The sequence below is a fragment of the Amphibalanus amphitrite genome, unplaced genomic scaffold, assembly GCF_019059575.1.
Source record: "Amphibalanus amphitrite isolate SeventyFive unplaced genomic scaffold, NRLGWU_Aamphi_draft 000030F_arrow, whole genome shotgun sequence".
NCBI classification, from domain to species: domain Eukaryota; kingdom Metazoa; phylum Arthropoda; class Thecostraca; order Balanomorpha; family Balanidae; genus Amphibalanus; species Amphibalanus amphitrite.
The window spans coordinates 1,492,347-1,511,386 of record NW_024881526.1 but is presented as its reverse complement, the minus strand read 5'-3'; the positions used below and the strand labels follow the sequence as shown (position 1 = coordinate 1,511,386).

The 19,040-nt window shown below is 48.8% G+C and overlaps 2 protein-coding genes across 2 annotated transcripts; both read left to right on the top strand.

Annotated features, from left to right (window-relative positions):
- Positions 1 to 1,986: 1,986 nt before the first annotated feature.
- LOC122367090 lies at positions 1,987 to 3,620 on the top strand. Its single transcript, XM_043339887.1, has 3 exons — positions 1,987 to 2,059; positions 2,293 to 2,512; positions 2,759 to 3,620. The coding sequence occupies exons 1-3, from the start codon at positions 1,987 to 1,989 to the stop codon at positions 3,405 to 3,407; spliced, it is 942 nt and encodes a 313-aa protein (XP_043195822.1). The 3' UTR covers positions 3,408 to 3,620.
- Positions 3,621 to 8,347: 4,727 nt separating this feature from the next.
- Positions 8,348 to 18,538, top strand: LOC122366910. Its single transcript, XM_043339573.1, has 3 exons — positions 8,348 to 8,542; positions 16,966 to 17,100; positions 17,376 to 18,538. Exons 1-3 carry the CDS (start codon positions 8,500 to 8,502, stop codon positions 17,582 to 17,584), a joined length of 387 nt encoding a protein of 128 aa, XP_043195508.1. The 5' UTR covers positions 8,348 to 8,499; the 3' UTR covers positions 17,585 to 18,538.
- Positions 18,539 to 19,040: the final 502 nt, after the last annotated feature.

Here is a 19,040-nt window from a genome sequence, read left to right as displayed (position 1 = left end):
CACTTATGATGCCATAGGTCAGTGACCTGACCTGACCTGAAAATGTGGTTGGTGTCAAAAGATCCGGCTTGAATCAAAGGTTAGGCTCGTTTGAGAATACGATTTCAGATGCGAATTAAGATCAATCGCTTGGTCTCAGGGGGGCCAAAAAGATAAAGGTAGCTACTTTCAGACAGCTCTCAATCCTTTTTAAGTCGGAAGTGAATTGCCAGAGCCGGCCAGGATCCAGCTGTGCGTTGCGGTGCGGACCAGGCTTTTAGAGTCGTCGGTCGCATGACTGCGCTGCCGTCGCGTCGCCGTTCTGACCTCTGCAGGTGGCGCTATCTGTCGAGGTCCGGGTACAGATCGGGTGTCCGCAGTCTGCAGCGCCGCGCCGCGCTGTCGTCGCCGTGCCAGTCGCTACAGGTGGCGCTGTTTGTCGAGGTCCAGACCGGCTATCCAGACCGCTGCTTCTGGCCTCGGAACGGTTTATCGTCACTCCAAAGGAGCCAGGTGGGGAGTGGCGCAGCGTGCAGAGCAATACAATGTCACTGTTGAGTCTGCTGCTGTAGTTGTTTGGTGTCAGCCTAGGAACATGCTTGCCCAGCGCAATTCCTGCGCAATAAACCTCACTTAAAAAGAGGACGGTGCTGCCTCCCGACTCCTGTCCTGCTTTGAATGAATTTTGCTCATCCTCATACACAGTCACCTTTCCATGCTTCTATCCTCAGGATACTGAAATCCTTCTCCTCCACGCCGCAACCCCCCTCCGGGCTGGACAGGCATCTTTATCTCATGCGGACTGCTCCCTTGGAGCGGCACCGCTGCTCCTGAGGGAGCGCACCCCGTAGCCGGGTGCAGTGAATGCCTTGGGGCTGGGTGGCCTGTCCTCCGGACGGGCTCAGCCCCGGCGACTCACTAGGGTGCCTGCCCAGACCAATGTCTCCCCCTAAATCCTATCATCCTTCCGGCTCTGCAATGGTCTTGTCGACCGAAAGGGCCTAACCCAACAAAACAAACAAACAAAATACACAGTCCATCGTGATTCTTGTCCATATTTCCTTGCTCCGGACTGATGACCACCCCTTCCAGTCCCAGGCAACCAGTACAGGATAGACCCTGCCTGCTCAATGGATTCTCGCCGGCGGGATCGTTCCAAGCGGTTGGGCGGCCTGTTCCATCGGGGCGAGGCGGTCCTTGACTCGGGACGGGCTCAGTCATCAGTCCGTGCGACACGTCAGTCGGTGGCCAAAGTAATCCAATGTCTCCATTTATTTACCCGCCCATCCTACGGTCCTGAAACTGTTGAGAAAACCAGACGGACAAAGCAAATGAAACAAAATATCTCAACTTTCATCTAGACTACTTGAGTTGTAAACGAGCTTATGAGTTGAACGAAGAGGAAACAAGTTGCCGCTTATGAAAAATTAAAAGCTCACTCTAAAAAAAAGGAAAGGAAAAAGGAAAAAAAGGAAGGAAAAAAAAGGAAACACACTATCATACTGTCGCGTAGGTAGTTCAATTGGGCGATAAATAAACAAAGCTCGCATTGTAAAAAGCTGTTGTTGCAAATTATTACATAACAATGATCTCGAAGAAAACAATGAATATGGCATGTTATATTGATATCGTTAATGTCCTGTTATCCTAATGTATCGCTCTGGAGTAAGTAACAAAACAAGCCACCCGAATCGGGGATCACAGCTTTAAAATAATTTTGAACGCGAGTTGGGGAACGTGCAAGTCTCAAGTAGCACAATCCTACCTGAGCATTGTTTACCAACTATGCATTTCTGTTCGTGATCGATCGCACCTTTGGTCTGAGGTGCGGCCTGACCATACGTTCTCCCCCATGAGGTAATGGCGCCCGAAAGCACGACCCGACCTGTTGTATAGCATGGCGCCGTTCGCAGGCGGCCATAATGCACGTCCTCTGCCGCACGGTCTGCCGTGTGCTCTGATAAAAGGGGTCGATGTCGGAGTGGTGCATGTGCTCAGTGTGGCACCATGACTGTTCTCAGGAGCTGCCCAGGCGGCTGTCTGGTGGTGCTCGTGGCAGGTGTGATTGCAGCTCTGCGCAGTACGTGAGCTGTCGTTTGGACTGGCATTTGATATAGATTGATATGAGGACCAACACAAAACCTACCAATGTTTGCTTAGCTATGCATTTAGCGTATATTTTGCCAAGGTAATTTAGTATTTGTAGTCGCTTATAATTTTATCCCTGGAATGCATTTAATTTTTTGTCTGAAGATTGCTTGTGATGTCATTGTCGGCAGCATCAATTATCATTTACCGAGCGGCCCTTCGCAGGCGGTGTTTCAGCGTTCGGTCAGGTGCACTTTTTCGACCTGGTTCGCTGGGAGGAGGCTGGGTGCCTACCGGAGCAGTTTGAGCAGCACCTCCCGCCGCTGCTTTGGGTGAGGGCCATCACGTGCCGCCGAGAGTCTGGGGTAGATGCTGCCGGTCGGCCGCTCCGACCTGACAACTTCAGCCACGACCGGGCACTTTACCTGCACTGCCTGGCAGAAAAGTGAGTCGTCGCCGGCAGTACGAGAGCCAATTACCGTACTTGATAACGCTGTTTCTTGTAATGTTTTATTCGATTTTTATTTGTTATGTTCAATGTCCATCATCCGCTTTACACTCAATGTCTGTACAATGACTTATGCTCAATTGTTTTAGGGGAAGGGAAGGGAAAATGCACCAAACGAACGGCAGCGGCCAAATGAATTCAAAGCAATGTTTTAGTGGTCAAAACATCTTTTCTTTCTGACAGACTGGGTATCGTCCATAACTCCGGCATCAGCTACGACAAGGTGGACGCCTTCCTGGACTCCCTGCCGGGCAACACCAGCTTCATCAGTCGCTGGAAGACCGCCTCGGCTCGCTGCAGGGCTGTCGTGGATGCCTCCCTCACCGCAGCCCAGCAGGGGGTCTTCCTTCTCACCTGCCTCCGTCAGAGGATGATGCTCGACTGCGCCACCAAGACCGGTCAGATCTGCCTCAGTACACAGTTCTACACTCCTGCTCGGCTCTCTGAGACCATCCCGGGGTACCGCCGATCGAAGGCCACGCGTCTCTGTCCGGCAGAGGTAGCCGCCATGAGACTGATACCCGAGGAGGGCGGCACGGCTCGCACCGACCTGTGCCCGCAACTGCTACAACATCTGGAGGCTCTCGCAGCCTGCACGCTGAGGAAGACGGGGCAGGCCAGTAGTGAGACGCTGAACCTGCCGGCAGTCAGAGAGGCGGTCAGGCGGAGGGATGAGGCCGGTGATCAGTACGGAGCCAACCAGCAGATGGATGTTCTGGAGCGGTGTCAGAGCGAGTCTGTGGATAGTTTTGTGCGGTGCTGGGTGGCCAGTGCTCCCGAGATGGCTATCAATAATGTGGCGCATCGGCAGGCGATGGCACTAGATTTCTGATTTGTCTGAGCTTGCTTGTTTAAAACTGGTGAATGTGCCGATGATTTACGGCAAAACCTACGGAAGAGATGTGAATTATCAGCTGAACCTGTGCACGGTAGGGAAAGAAACCATTGGCTATTGTGGCTAGTGATTCGATAACCATGCACTGTTTGCTATGGTGGAACTGCAAGCTGGCTGACACGGAACAACTCACACATACTCGTACACCATCGTATCGCCTGATGTTGTGTATTGGCCTGCACGCACGCTCCCCACAACAACGGGCTTGTTGTTCCGTGCTCCCGCCCGGGATCACTGAATACGACCGTCCTCCATTCGAAGCTGCCAATAGCCTCGAGCTGTGAGCTCTATGTAGGCGGGCCTAACAGAACGTTCTTCTCAGTTTATGGCGATAACCGCGGAATTCATGAGGCAATAAGCTTTTAACTGCTCGTGGTTACGTCGCGTCTGCAGCAGCGGACAGTCACGAAGTGTTGGATGCGGTTGTCGGTCCTGAGGTCAGGATGTGGGACGTGCAGATGTCGGACGAGTGTGTAGGTGTCTGTACGTTCATACATGACTAGGCCTCGAAGCTGGCCCCCTAATATTTTTATCGGGAAAATATAAATTTTTGAAAGGAAACGTGTACACACCACACCAGTCTGAATTTTCGCAAGAGCCAATAAATGCCGTAATCTTTGCTTGCCTTTATCCGTGGTAAACACGTTAAGAGATTTTTTTTAGTTCGCGGAATCGAAAGACGCAAGCTTGGGGCTCTGTTGACCAGCTAAGCATTTCAGCAGAAATCTAGTTAACCCGCGCCCGGCTGGGGGTCCTGGATTTCCACGCCCTGCTGGGGGGGGGGGGGGTGTTTGAACACCCCCTTCTAACTCGGCTCCTGGGCCACGTAGCGATACGCGGAAGGCGGCGTTCGAAAGAGCGTCAAAAATAAGGAGGAAATCACTTCGGTCAATTTTTTGGTCAGGTCAAAGGTCAGGTCACCAGAGGTCATTGAAGGCAAAATTTCGCCGATTTCCAGGTCGAATGTCGAAAATTTCCAAGAAGTCAACGCATAACTCGGGAACCCATAGAGCTACAGCGCCGCGGAAAAGCTCATTCGATAGCCCTATTAACGCCCTTTCTGAGTAATTTTCTCAGATTTGACCTAACGTCAACGGTTTTGCCTGCAGGGGGCAAAAACTGCAAAAATAGCCGATTTTTTCGGAAACAGTTTTTCTGCAATAACTTTTGACCCAAGCATTGTACGAGCTTACTTTTACCGGCATCGTGTTCCTCTCGTCAAGACGCATCGAATGAACTATAACTTGACCTTAAAAGGTCAACTTGAAAATTTGACCTTAGGTCAAGGTCATGACCTGACCGGAAAGGGTCATGTTGCATATCAGTCGATCCGTATCGTCGAGCTGAACACATCTAAGGCGTTTTCATCGCTCTAGCATGCCTCTATCAAAAGTTATTTGCGAAAAAACTGTTAGATACCATTCGTGACCTAAGATGACCTCAGGGCATAAACAGGGGTCACGGACACCATTTTCATGTTCAGTGTGTCTAAACCACTTGTAATTCAGTGTTTGGGAGTGTTTATAATGTCTTTCGTCCAAAAGAGGCGCATTTCAATTTTCTCCCATTGACTTATAATGGGGAGGTCGCAAAATTGACCTGACCTTAGGTCATCGATATCCAAATTCTAAGATATGCATTTTGTACATGCTATTGCTCTTAGCAATCGCTGAAAGTTTCAAAGCGATCGGTCACTCGGTGTAGCTATGACAGACATTGAAACTTTTTATGAGGTGAGGTCACTGCAAGTGACCTGGTGACCTGACCTTGAATGACCTTGGTCTGAAATTTTCACAAAATGTGTAGAATTGATGTATGATAAGGTGTACCAAAAACGGCGGCGCTCCGCGCCGCCGTTTTTGAAATATTTGCGAAAAACCACAAGGGGGGTGTTCAAACACCCCCCCCCCAGCAGGGCGCGGGTTAATAGATAAAGGCTTTTTGCGTCCTTGGATGATTTGCAGCCCTCCCATTTGCCTGTGACATTTACATCGGCATTTTTGTGTGCAGCTGCACCTCAAATGTTCATCTGTCAAACATCTAAGAGATAAACGAGGAAACTTTAATCCCCAGCCATGGTCACCGCGACCAAGGCGCGGGTATTTCGAGCGCTAGGTATAGGAAGTCTAGCGTTAGCTCAGGAACTTAGACATATTTCGCGTCCTGGGTCAAGCGTTTTGTAGCACACATGTTAATATATTTTGATGTGACATCCTGGTCTTCATGGCGGGAATGTTCTTTTTGTAACCTCCTGCTACAGATGGCAGCACTGCCCTATTAACATTATAGTCACTCGACAAAGGTGGCTGGAACAGTCGTAACAGTCGACCTTCATAGTGCCTAAAATAAAACATGTGCGGTTTACCGCGACATTAAATTTTATCTGATCGTGCCACGCAATGACCAAACTCGACTCCTAATCCACAAAAGACAGCAACGGCGAGTCATCCCTACCCTAATGCTGTAATGCCCACCACAGAAGGGATTACCACTTCTCTCGAGCTCGTCAGGATAAACGTCAAATCAATGAAGCCAATAGTAAAGCATGCCTATTCTGTTCCTCTTCCTTTACTATGCTACATGAGACCGTCTGTCTCAACTTTCAAGATTCCATCGACATCTGGTAATCGTCGATGAAGTCTGTTGATAAACTGCTTTCAGACTGATCAACAAGTTGGTCTCTTCAGCACAAAGTAGCATCTACAAACTACATTCTACATAGACTAGCGTCACATACGCAAGTCCAAACCTTGCAAACTTGTATCCGCTGGAGTTTAGTTCGTTTTTGCGACGTACGTTCATGCATGCGTTTTAACTCTTACTGGTGGGCTTTCTGGACTACGTTAACTGGTGGAAGGGGGCCGATTCGGGCCCCTTGATATCTCGACACCTATACGCTTAATGGGACAAACGCCATTCGATTGCTCTTATCGTTAACTTCCAGCTTGACTATAAAAAGTAAAAAAGAAATCAAAATTGGGGGTCCTGAAAGCAAAAATAAAAATCGAAAAAACACGTTTTACATCTCTTCACTAAGAATGCTTTACTTCTTTCTTTCTTTCTTTCTTTCTTTCTTTCTTTTTACCGATTTTCATTAAACCTTAGGGGGGCCGATTTGCCCCCCCCCCCACCAGCAATAGGGTTATATGTGGATTTCACGCGTTGCCAAAAGAACGATCAGTAAATTAACATAAAACAGGACATCTCCAAACATTTCCCTTTCTACTCAATCCCGCTATTGACAGTGTTTATTCCCTCTGCGCCACTCTCCTGCTTCGTCTTCCGTTATCCATCTGCAGAGGTGCTCTCCCGTCAGCCGCGTCGAAAAGTTGCTCTTCCGTCATCCGTCCGCGATGTGCCGCTCCGTCGGTCTGCGTGGGTTCGGCCTGATCACCACGTGGGCGGTCATGGTGACCTCACCTCACTGGCCGCCGACATGGGAACCACTAATGCACGGTTCACGTCCCACTGACGTCATCATCCCCTGGAAGGTCGGCGGACACCGAGCGGCCGATCGGTGAGTCCTGGCTCAGACATGCGTTTTGGATATTGAATTGTTGGAAATTGTCACTTCATGCGCTGAATGATTATTTGGAAGCATAAATAGTGTCTTTTGTCGTTGCGATTGTTCTGATGATTTTGCGACCAGCATAACGCTAACTAACCTTAATCAAAATGCTTTTTTCGATTCTCCCATTTAGTGAGTTATCTGCCGTGACGGACGAAATTGCATTTATCTTTACGGCTGGTTATCCTTACAGACTGTGACGTATGGTTACATGAAACAAGAAAATACCTGTTGAAAGGATGACATTAGACGGCTATTCACGTAAGTTTTTTTTTTAATCTATTAACCTCATGGAGAACTTGCGATGTGATGTATCATGACACAACAGAATAGAAGCAAATATGGAAAGGAACTACCTTTTTGGGGACCTAGAAAACAAGGTTTAAATCTTTCACATGAGCTGTCAAACTAGGTAAAGACGGCTTTATTTACTTGAATGTTACCATCTATTCAGTTTTCCTTGTGATCCACAACCGCTAATCTACGGAAGGCAAGCTCCCACGACGGTTTCTGGCCCTACGAAAAGTTGTGGGGGCAGCGCCTCCACGGCCCGCACCGTTATGGGGGGCAGGCTACGACCAGGCTGCCCCCCTCCCCCGGGTCCCGCGCCTATATGGAGCATCCATTTTTACTTCATTGGCTGCTCCATAAAAAGGTGATTTGAGATATTGCGGGCGTCACATTGTTCAAAAAGCTGCTCCGATTGCCAAAACTCGGATTTCATTTCTTCATGCGCCGCCCGTCCAGTTTAATTCAAGTTTAGTTGAATTAAATTTAATCAAACATTTTAATTAAATGAAATAAAAATAAAAATTATTTAAAACTTTTTTGTTAGGAATAATTCACAATTTCATTAACTTCGGATTCTGCGCTTGGAATGAATGGCCTAACTGCCATCTAAAGGGATCAGCTGGTGCTTTTTGTGGATATTTCTCAAAACAAAACATTAATCGCGACAGTTCACTGTTCATTTACTGACATAAATATTATCAATGGGAAGAATCAGGAATGCCATGAGTCTGGTCGCTTGTGAGAGGAAATGGTCTCTTTGCACGAGTAAGCAGAGCTGATTGCAGCAAAAATTAGCGTGCAACACACTTCACAACAATGTCAACTCGTTTCCAAAACTCAGGAAACAGCTCGCTCTGTGCAGTGGGCTCGGTGACCCTGACTCCACCAGTCAGTCGGGCACGCCTTCCAGCCCCGACCACGTCATGCCTTGCGTGGGCGAGCTGCCGCTGCACTATACGCTCCGTGGCCGGGACGTTTCACCCCCCCCCCTCTCCCCTCCCCGGCAGCTGCCGTCGGCACTCAGCCGTCGCCGGCGCGGCAGGCAGCCAGTTGGCACTGCTCGCACCGACTCGGCGGCGGCCCGGCACACACCTCTCCTCCGCCCGCAGCGTCCCGGTACACACCGAGTGAGGTTCAGAGGCGGACAGAGTGGTGCCTACAGGTGTCGACATGTGGAAGTGTGTGCTGGTTCTGCTGGTCGTCAGCGCCTCAGGTACGATCTGAGAGGATGTCAGTGGGAGGATGGGAGGGTTGGGGGAGGGGGTGGAGGCGGTAGATGAAATATGCAATCGGAATGGTTTGGGGCTCGTGGCGAGACAGATTGCGGCTCGGGCGCCATTCACTATTGGGATGTGGACTTCGATGTGGTTTTGCATATTCATGATTACAAATATCTGATGGATATACCAATAATGTATACCTCTTGATTGAATAAATTTATAATGCGTACAATGAAACCAATACTTACCGCACGTTTTATTTCTAGTACAGGCATAAGTCGCTGATTGATTATTTCACTGAGCTTCGAGACATTTAATTACAACTTTTGCGTTCCCTGAAATTCATACGTTCGTGCAAGAGCAGATAGGTGGAGAGCAATACATAAGTTATTTTCTGTTACCAGCTACCACTCACTGATCATTTATTCTTAACGGCAGACAGTACGAAGATGATCGCTCATTCTAGCACAGCATCTGAGTTAGGTAGCACCACAGATAACAGTACTACTGTTATCTGTGGTAGCATATATATTGCTCTCAGCGAGAAAGAGGAGGAATGACAAAAAAGAGGAACATTCGTTTTAAAACGGCGTACACTATTTCACGATTTCCCTGCATTGGAACATTCTACATTCCCAAATCACCGGTTACACTTCATCATATATTCATGAATGAATTTTTGCGCGCATTTTTATTTTCATTTGCAACGCTCAGACACAGTGGCGTATCCAGGATCTTGAAAAGGGGGAGGCCAAACCTGCTCAAGGGCCCCACCCTTACCTTAGGGGCCCCAGTAGTGGCGTACTTAACCCACGCCGACGGCCCAGGTGCGGTTCTTTGCCACTTTCACCATGTGAGGGAGCCTTTTTAGGCACACTCGGCAATCTAAAAAAGAAAAGAAAAACGTGAAAAAGCCATCGATATCGATAGCTCTGTATGTAGTGTACAATTTATTTCAGCTGTAGGCATATAGTTTTTTTTTTTGCTTTGATCGTTGCCGGGGCCACTAAAGATTATCAAAAGCAAAATGTTTTGTCAATTTTTTTACGATTGTAACACTGTTCAAAGGGCAGATGTCAATCGCTTAGTGTCTTGCGCTGGTTGAGGGCGGACCCTTAACTTTAGAAGGGCCCGACTCGGGTTGAACTCTGATCCTGACTCTGATGGCTCTATGTCGCCCACATTGGCCTCACTCCGACCTCTGAAGGCTCATTCTGGCCTCTGAAAGCCCCACACCGGCAACAGAGTGAACCACGCTGGCCTCCGGGCCCCATAATGGCCTCAGGAGGAGACCCATGCTATGGCTGACCTCATAGCCCCCCCCCCCCGCTAGCTCTTAGGAGTCTTTGAGTCAGTCTGACGACCCTATGCCGCTCTCGAACCCACGCCGGTCTCTAGAAGCCCATGATGCCCCCTGAGGGTTCCACGCCGGCCTTTAAGGGCCACTCCTTCCTCAGGGGGCCCAAACATGCATCAGCTCTCAAAAGTGGTTGCCGAGGCCCTCGAGGTAGCCTCTAATGGCCCGACGCCAGCCTATGAAGCCCGCGCTGGCTTCTGAGGGCCCAGCACCAGTCTCTGAAGTCGGAAGTCAGATGACAGATGGCCCCACGCTGGCCTCAGAGGATTCACGCTGGTCACAGAGTGCCCCACACTGGCCTAAAAGGGCTCCACACTGTCTTCAGAGGGCTCCAAGCTAGTCTCGGTGGCCAATGGACCTCAATCTGACCTAAGAAGCCCCATGTCGCTGGGCCTAAAAGACCCACGCTGGACATAGACGGCCCCATGCTGGACATAGAGGGTCCCACACTGGCCTTACAAGGCGGCCTCACACTGGCCTTAGAAGGCCCCACACTGGCCTTTGAAGACCCCGCAATGGCGTTAGAGGGCCCATGCTTGCCTTAGAGAGCTGAGCGCTGGCTCCTTAGGGCTCTACACCAGCGTCAAAGGATCCCACACTCGAGTCTAAGCTTTTTTTATGGCCGCCAAAGCGACCTCTGAGGGCCCACGCTAGCCTTGGCCTCTGAGGGCCTATGAGGGCCATCAAATGGCATTTTAAGATAGGTTGACGCAGTTTGACTTTATTTATGCTTGGGCCAGTACTTTGGATGGGCCCCTGAAGGTCGTTTCTCTTGGGACACTCAAGCAGGCACGTACCCAGGATTTCGCCCAGGAGGGGGCCGCCTGCTCTCAAAGGGGCCCACGGGTCACCCGGATGCCGCTGTCAACCCAGGCAGGGGCGTATCCAGAACCTTTCGATGAGGGGATTGGGCACAGTAGGTCCAGTCCCCCTTGCAAACGGGCCCCTCAGTCCGTCTGTACTCTGTCTGTCTGTTTTTCTGTCTGTCTGTGTGTCTGTCTGTCTAAGCCCTGAGAAAATGTGCAAAATTTGCAGGTAAAAATATCATTTTTTGCTTGAGAAGTATGCATTGGATACCATGCATAAAATGCACGGTATATTATGAGGAAGTGAAGCGAGCGAGCGCCTCAGAGTCACCTGTGTTAGTCCTTCAGAGGTGTCGGTGAAAGGCCATCAGATGCGCTGGTGTGGTGTCCTCACAGGCGCCGTTGTGAGGGCCTTAGGGCTTAGAGACACTGGTGGGTGCCATCACTTAGGCGTGTGTGGGGCCCTGAGACGTTAGGCGGCACGGGCGGACATCGATAGCAGCGCCTCTATCGGTCACTAGGGAAAGCTGGGCTGTAGGCGACGATATACCGGCTGAGTTGTCACACGTTGAATATGTAGGTTTATAGCCATCCGTCTTGTGAAAAAGTTGAACTTTTGCCTTTAATTTTTCTACAGGCAATTTTAGAAGTGTCTTCACATGGATTACAAAACCGTTTAGATTATTGTATTCACTTCAAGCCTTCCCTATTGTTCTTGATGATCCGGGAACTATTTCTAATTCGTGTTTCTAGCTTAGTAGAAGAACATACTGTGCAAATGATGAAAACAACATAAATGGAAGATTTTAAATGCAATTTTCTCTAACAATTAATGGTAAATTCTCTACATATCAAGGAAAACGTGCATGCTAACTGATAATTTAAAGTTCTTGGGGCCAGTTGTTTTCTTCTTTTCTTACGTCGCCCCAATGGCCGCGAATACACTTGTGATAACGCCTATCTAGTTACTGGTGGCCCTTAATATGCCGGCAAAGGACCCTCAGAGGTCAGTAAGAGGCCCTCAGAGTCGCTGGTAAGTGACCGTCAGATGCGCCATGCATAGGGCTCTCGGAGGCGCCGGTGTGGGGCTCTCAGAGCCGCCGAAGCCCGAAGTAGGCCCTTAAGAGGCACTGATGTGGGGCCCTTAGAGGTGGCAGTGGAGGCCCTCGCAGGCGCCGTTGTGAGGGCCCTCAGAAACACCAGTGTGGGCCGTGGGGCCATAGCAAACGGGTATGCAGGGGCCCTTACAGCTGATCCCTTATTGGCCGGCAAGAGTCCTCAGGGCCGGCAAGGTCCCTCAGAACCTGGCGTGAGGCCCTTCTGGAGATAAGTGTGGCTACACAAGAGCCCATGGGGTGTTCTCACAAGTCCTGTGGTCTCCTTTCCAGTTGAAGCGTTGCCAGCGCGGGCCCTCTGCCGCCAATTGGAACCGCAGGGCCTCTCGGGCCCGAGTGGACCCTAAAACCTATAACGGACACGTGCCCCCTCGCCCCTGGCCATACCATTGAATCCGAGTGATCACGGGCCGTTCAGGTAATCAGGGGCCTCTCAGGTAACCAGGGGCCTTTCAATTGACCAGGGCCTTTCAATTGACCAGGGGTCTTTAATTGATCAGGGGCCCACCAGGTGACCAGGGACCCTCTGATAAACAGGGGACGGTTAAACCATGGGCTCCACGGGTAACTAAGGGTCTTTATGTGACTGCACGGGCCCTTCATATAAGCAGGTACTCCCCGGGTAAACATGGGCCCTTCAGGTGACCAGGGCTTCTTCAGATCACTGGCCAGGGGTCACCCAGGGAATCAGGGGCCCCTCAGGTAGCTAGGGGCCCTTAAGATAACTAGAGGGCGGGGCCACTCAGGTAGCCAAGGGCCCTTCAGATAACCAGGGGCCCCTCATATACCAAGAGGCCCCACTGGTAACCAGAGACCTCTCAGAAAATCAGGGGCTCTCAGGCAATCACGGGCCCCTTAGGTAATCAGGAGCCCCTCAGGAAACCAGGGGCCCCTCAGGTAACCATGGGCCCCTCAGATAACCAGGGCCCCTCACTTCTCAGGTAACCAGGGCCCCCGTAGCAAGGGGCCCCTCAGGTAACCAGGAGTCCTTCAGATAACCAGGCACCAATCAGGTAACCAGGGCCCCTCAGATAACCAGGGGCCCCTCAGATAACCAGGGGCCCCTCAGATAACCAGGGGCCCCTCAGATACCCAGGGGCCCTCAGATAACCATGGGGCCCCTCAGATAACCAGGGGTCACTCAGGTAACCAGGGGGACCCTCAGGTAACCAGGGCGCCCCTCAGGGCCCCCATGGCCCCCTTGGGTACGTCACTGCACCCAAAGGGCCCACTTGCATGTTTGATGCCGAAGGGGGAGGCCATGGCCTCTTGGCCTCCCCCCTGGATACGCCACTGCTCAGACAGATTGCATTTATCCATCTAACGACGTTCGTCTGAAGCCTGATCATCTGCAATAGGGTTGGCCCCCGCAGAGTAAATTGAATGTTTCCTGTGAATCTGATTTAATCAAATTAAAATGTGGGATTGATGTTAGAAATCCTAACAATATATTTCATCCAAAACTGCAATGATCTGTTTCTCGTTTAAAATAAGCCAACCATCAATCCTTAAGGCAGGAACGTTTGGCTACAACGGCTACAAGCCCTTTACAGCCTGTTTTGTTATTAGGTTTATACCCTGATTAGGTTTGCGTTGAGATGTAAAATATGCAGTTGAATCTGTCGCAATTTAACAACTTGTACTTGCGGAGCCACTTCTTTTCCAGCATAACTGCCAAGTGCGTTGCAGCAATGCACTTGCAGTCACGACTCACTCACGCATCTATTGCAAAATGCAAGCTTGTTGCACCTTTGGCATTAAACAAGAAACTAAACTGCAAGCAATTAACCCATTGCTACAAGTACTGTACCGTGCTCGGCCTAGCACGCATATCAATGTTGTTGGTAGTGCAGTTCGTAATGTACCCTTAACCGGTCGGGCGTAGTACAACAACGCAGTTAGATATAGCAGTAAATCATAAGGGTACATGCGTCTTAAGCCAATCCCTCTGCGTTACAGCCATGGATAACTATATAAGGTCCCTGAATGAATAAGGCCCTGAAAAAATAACACTGAAAGTAATTCGATGTATTTCCCTATAATTACGTAAATAGATGCACTGGCGACAAAACGGAAAGGCTGTGTTTGCAACAGGATTCGCTAGTGCCAGGACCCGGTCAATAAAATGACCTCTCATCCGAGTCCGCAGCGTTCTGAAAAAAATATTTGTACTATTTGCTCGACATAATCTTTTAAAAAGATGTTTCTTTTTTCTCCACTCCAGAGAAAAAATGTCAAAAACCTTGCTTATGTAAAATCTAGCCATCAGTGTCAAGTAAACGTTTATTTCAACTTCTAGTAGCTTGAAAGTGGCAAGCTAACGAAAAAATAAGCCATTAATCACATAGAAACCCAGCCCGCATAACATCCGCATTTCCCATGGCGGTGTACCAACTGTTTTCTTGAAAAAAAAACAAAAAAAAAAACGCACGGATGACAAAATAAAACATTTTTATATAGAGAATACCTGTAGCAGAGCGCAGGTGTTTTCCTCTAAAAGCGCCAGTGATTTCCTGCGTGATTTCACGCTCCTGTAATCGCAGCTACGACGCCGAGTTGTGCTTGGGAGTCTTTCACCTCCGGCCACCCATACGGTGAACAAACTCCATTCCGTGATGTCACGTCACGACTAAGCGGCAGAGCTGCGCGAGCCGCGAGCGAAGCCCGGTAATCCGTGGCCACTCGGCACTCAAGGGCACTCGGCACTCTGCCGCCGCCGCTGCCGGCTCAGGATGGAGTTAACTAGCCCGAGAGCTGAGGTCGAGCGCAGTGTCGGTTCACTGGAGGGCAGGGATGAAGCGGAGCTTAACGACAAAGATCCTTCAGCGTACCCAGGCCGATTCGAAACTGATTGTCGAATCTGACCATCCTTCAGATTGACCTCTCGCTTCGTGCCGCTCACGAAAGCAGATTAGCTTGTGTAGCTTAGGTTTATCTGCCGATTATGTTACGGGGTCTCCTGAGGTATAAGTTGTTTCAGGGAAAACTAAAGCACAGTTGTTCATTGTTCGAGTTCCATTTTATCCAGGTAACCTAAATGCATTACTTATACGTGTAAATAACAAACACACATATGAATTAATGAACAACTAACTTATCATGATTATTATTAACATTTTTGGGGGTAATCGTCACGACAAACGCTAGCTAACCGACGAAAATGCATTTGATATAACACACTTGACATGCACTTGATATAGGCAGTAATGTGCTTACAAATCGGCTGAGCATTGAAAAGCGAACATAAGCATAATAAGCTTATAAAAATCCAATAAACTTTGACAAGCTTGGAAATATGTGTTCCGGTCACAACATTGTTAGCAGCTAGAAAACCGGTTACCATTTTGGGCCAAGGATAGGCTCCTCCTCAGATACTCAGATAGTTAAGTAGGAGCTTATTGGAAACTCAAACTTGTCTCCTAAGTCCTAACATTTGCTGCTGCCAGTTTCCCGCATGTCACTCGTGCATTGCCTAAATACCTTTAGATGGGCTTCCGGCATTCAACGGCAGTAGGTACGTCGAATGTGTAGGCCACGAAAAATTTGAATAGCGAATTCCTATCGGCGATCGCGTATCATTTGCGATGGTCTTTGTTCCGGGCACCCCAGGCGTTTTTGCTTTTTTCAGTACAAATGAATAGTAATAAGCTAAATACGACATTTCAATGATCATGCATTGTTGCTTGCCGATGAATCCGCAATTTAATTTGTTGTGAACATTGGTGGCAATATCACGAATTTATATAGCATGAAGAATGCAGTCTTACCTGTATTCTTCGCAGCATATCCATACGACATCTTCATTCCAGCATTGATGCCTATCTCGGTATATTGACAGATTTGTACTGCCTTTGATTACCAATTCATATGCATGAATGTGGTTATCCGTCATGACTGTGTTGAGTGTTCAATGTCTGGCATTGTGGAGTCCTGCAGCTACAATACCTGGATGGAATCACATTTTCTGGATATAGGGTAACTGTGGGGAAGACGCACCCCTGGGTTAAACGCCTCCCCTAAAAAAATCGTATTTCTTATCGACGGATAGGTGTTTTATCCTGTCTTTCAGAACAATCAGCTGCTTGTTTACGTAGGTCTCTATTTCCGGTTCTGCGTCTTGAAGAGCAGCGTGGGTAGGTGGCAGGTGCTGATGTTGGTTTTGGGTGTTGTTTTTGTTGTTTTTACAGAAGATTGCTAATATTTTGATGCCCTCTTTATATCACAAAACTTGCTATTGTGCACATCCCTCAAAACTGCGTTTTATTGTCATTCTGTTGAACGTATTATGCTGCGGCGTTAGTGGCGCGTTTTTTGTCCGAATATTTTGTTGACCGGAAATGGAGTGGATGGGGTAAGACGCCTACTCGATGCATGGGGCAAGACGCCCCCAGTTTTCTGAAAGGGGGGCGTTTTGCACGGTGGTGAGAGTGCAGGGTAGCGCCCTGTAGGTCGGGGCCGAAAAGGCCTCTCCCTGTCCTTTTTTGCTGATATATCCTAAACGACTGCAAATATCGTCACCAAACTTTCAGGACTCCTCCGGGCATCCATTTTACACATTGCAACAAAATTTTATTCCAAAGGCTATGATAGGTTGACCACAAATGACGTCAGAATGACGTCAAGTTCTGCCATGTTCGTCATTTTCTGTTGATGGATGGGGTGGGGGCGCTTTACACATGGGTGTGGGCGTATTACCCAGGGTATGGGGCAAAACGCCCTTTTGTAAGGGCATGCAAAAACCTTTTTGGGGGGTTAAATACCACACGCAGGTGTCTTTTCTTGGTCTCAAAGCGTAGTAAAAAGAATGAGCTACATGATGGTGCCCAAAGGTTTAAGTAATCTGTGTTGGGTTGAGTGTCAGAAGGTTTCGCGCTTAAGGGGGGCGTTTTTGACCTATTCACCCTAACTAGTGAAAATACAATGCGCACACAAAAGTGTAACACCATGCTTGTTCCATATTCATCTCTTTGCTCTTCCCCGAAAAGACATTTACGGGGAAAATAAACAGCATACAAGATACACGCGGTTTCGATGTTCGCCGCCATGCACTGGTCTATACCTATGTATAACGGTGCATCCTTAAATATCGGAGAATGCTGCGATCAGCATCTGATGTATATCGTTTCTGTTCCTTCCAGTGAGCGCGCTCAAGTGTGTCCAGTGCTCCACCAAAGACGCGCCGGAATGCATGGACCCGATGAATGAGACCGACATCAAGCGCAACACGGTGGCCTGCGCCAGTCGTCAGCTCTGCAGGAAAATCACCTTCACTGGTACGAACGGCCTAAACTTTGGAGTGTCCCGCTTTTGGCTTTCAAGCATGAATAAATGCCTTTTTTGCGAGGGCGCATAATCGCATTGCAATCGCGATTCTACCATCATTTGTAAATTTAGGTATTTGTTTTGCTGGGCCAGCGTCCCTCGCAATGTTTTAGCTGTTCATTAAAATTCGTGAATTCAATTGTACATAAATGACGTCACGGAAATGTCGTTTTAGCTGAACTTATGCTGTAATTATCGCGTGTGCGTGCGTTGTTCCTTCCTTCAGAGAATGGAAAGTCACACGTGAACCGAGACTGCGCGGAGATCGCCAAAGACGACAAGGTTGGCTGCAGCTGGGAGATCCGCGTCAACTCGAAAATCGGCTCCGGCTGGGATTGCTTCTGCGACGAGGACGTCTGCAACTCGGCGCCGGCGGCGGCCGTCGGCGGCCTGCTGCTGCTGCTGGCCGCGGCCCTCACCGCCGCGGCGCAGTGACACCTGGTGGCGGTGGAATAAAGCTGCAGTGTGCTTTCCCGCCGCTGATGGCGTGATGCAGCTTCTGTGCTGTTAACTCGAGTGGTTGTGTGCCTTGACCGTAGTTGAGGCGTCTGTCTTGCAGTTGCAAAGAAACTGTTTGTGCCTGGTAGCAACATTTCAGTTATCTATGTTCTATGTAACTATCTTTATATTTTTCAAATAGTAGTTGGCTGACGAACACCCACTGGCGGACCGAGGGGTAGGGGAGGGGTGACCGGGCCAAAGTCAGGCCTAGGAGCGGTCAAAATGTGATCTGGCCCTCCCTTTCCAAATACAACTGAACCCTTTAAAAGCTCTTCTCCACCACAATTGACAAAAGATGACATACATATGCGTAAGATGAATAAATAAAACTTAATTTACAAAGACAATTAGTCTCAGTAAGGTCCCAATACCTATGTCAAAATCCGAAGACCTTTGATGACCCTCGGAGACCTCTTGACCTAATCGCAAAATTTTTCCCTGATTTTTCTTATATGTTTCTACTACTCTTACCGCGTGTCGCCACGTGGCCCAGAATCCAGATGCAGAATTGGAGGGAAGGGACATACAAGGCGCTCCACTCGCCGCGATGTGTTACAAACAACAACCACCCAAGGAGGAGTGGGGATAATCAGTACACCCCGCAATCCATTATGTAGAGACGAAAAAGTGGCCGGTTTGGGCCCCTTCATTTGAAAATGGGTGGATCCGCCGGTGGGGGCTTCGTCGTTCGCCAACTACCATACCTACCTACACATAAGCAATAAGCATATAGCGTGGCCGGTACATTTTTGCTACCGTTTTGCCTAAATACGGTAGGCCTAGATGCCTAATAACCAGTCCATAATACTGCATTTTAGGACGCTAAGGGCGGTGTATCCAAAGACACTAGCAAGACGTTTTATTCAATAAAATGTATCATATCCCACATTATTTGCGTTTGCTTCGGAACTCTTGTTGGACGATACATACAAAGTGCACTTCTTCATGTTAGGACGCATGCCTAACTTTAAAACATATATTAAAATGTTCAAAATCGATGATAACTAGTGATCGCTGCCTGTACGGCCCTCCAGCAAAAGAGTGGTTGGTTAGCCTATGTGTTTTTGGTGTAATAACTTTAAATGACAGAGACACTCCTGTAAAATGACTCAATGGAAATGAGAAAGGATTCGTGCCATGCACTTCGGCAATGGTTTTCAACAGCCATTAGACGAATTCATCAATGCAGATCGCTCATTGTGATGTTGGCAACCAACCACTAAATACCTGGAGGGCCGTACCTACGAGTAAGGCCATATATAGGCTTATGGATTACGAACCATATTGAGCATGGGAGAAGATGTTATGCTACGAGTAGGTGTGGGTTAAAGTTGTGCTGCGTAGTTTTATGTCAATGAGCGGTGCGCAATCTTTTTTGCCCAGAGCCTTG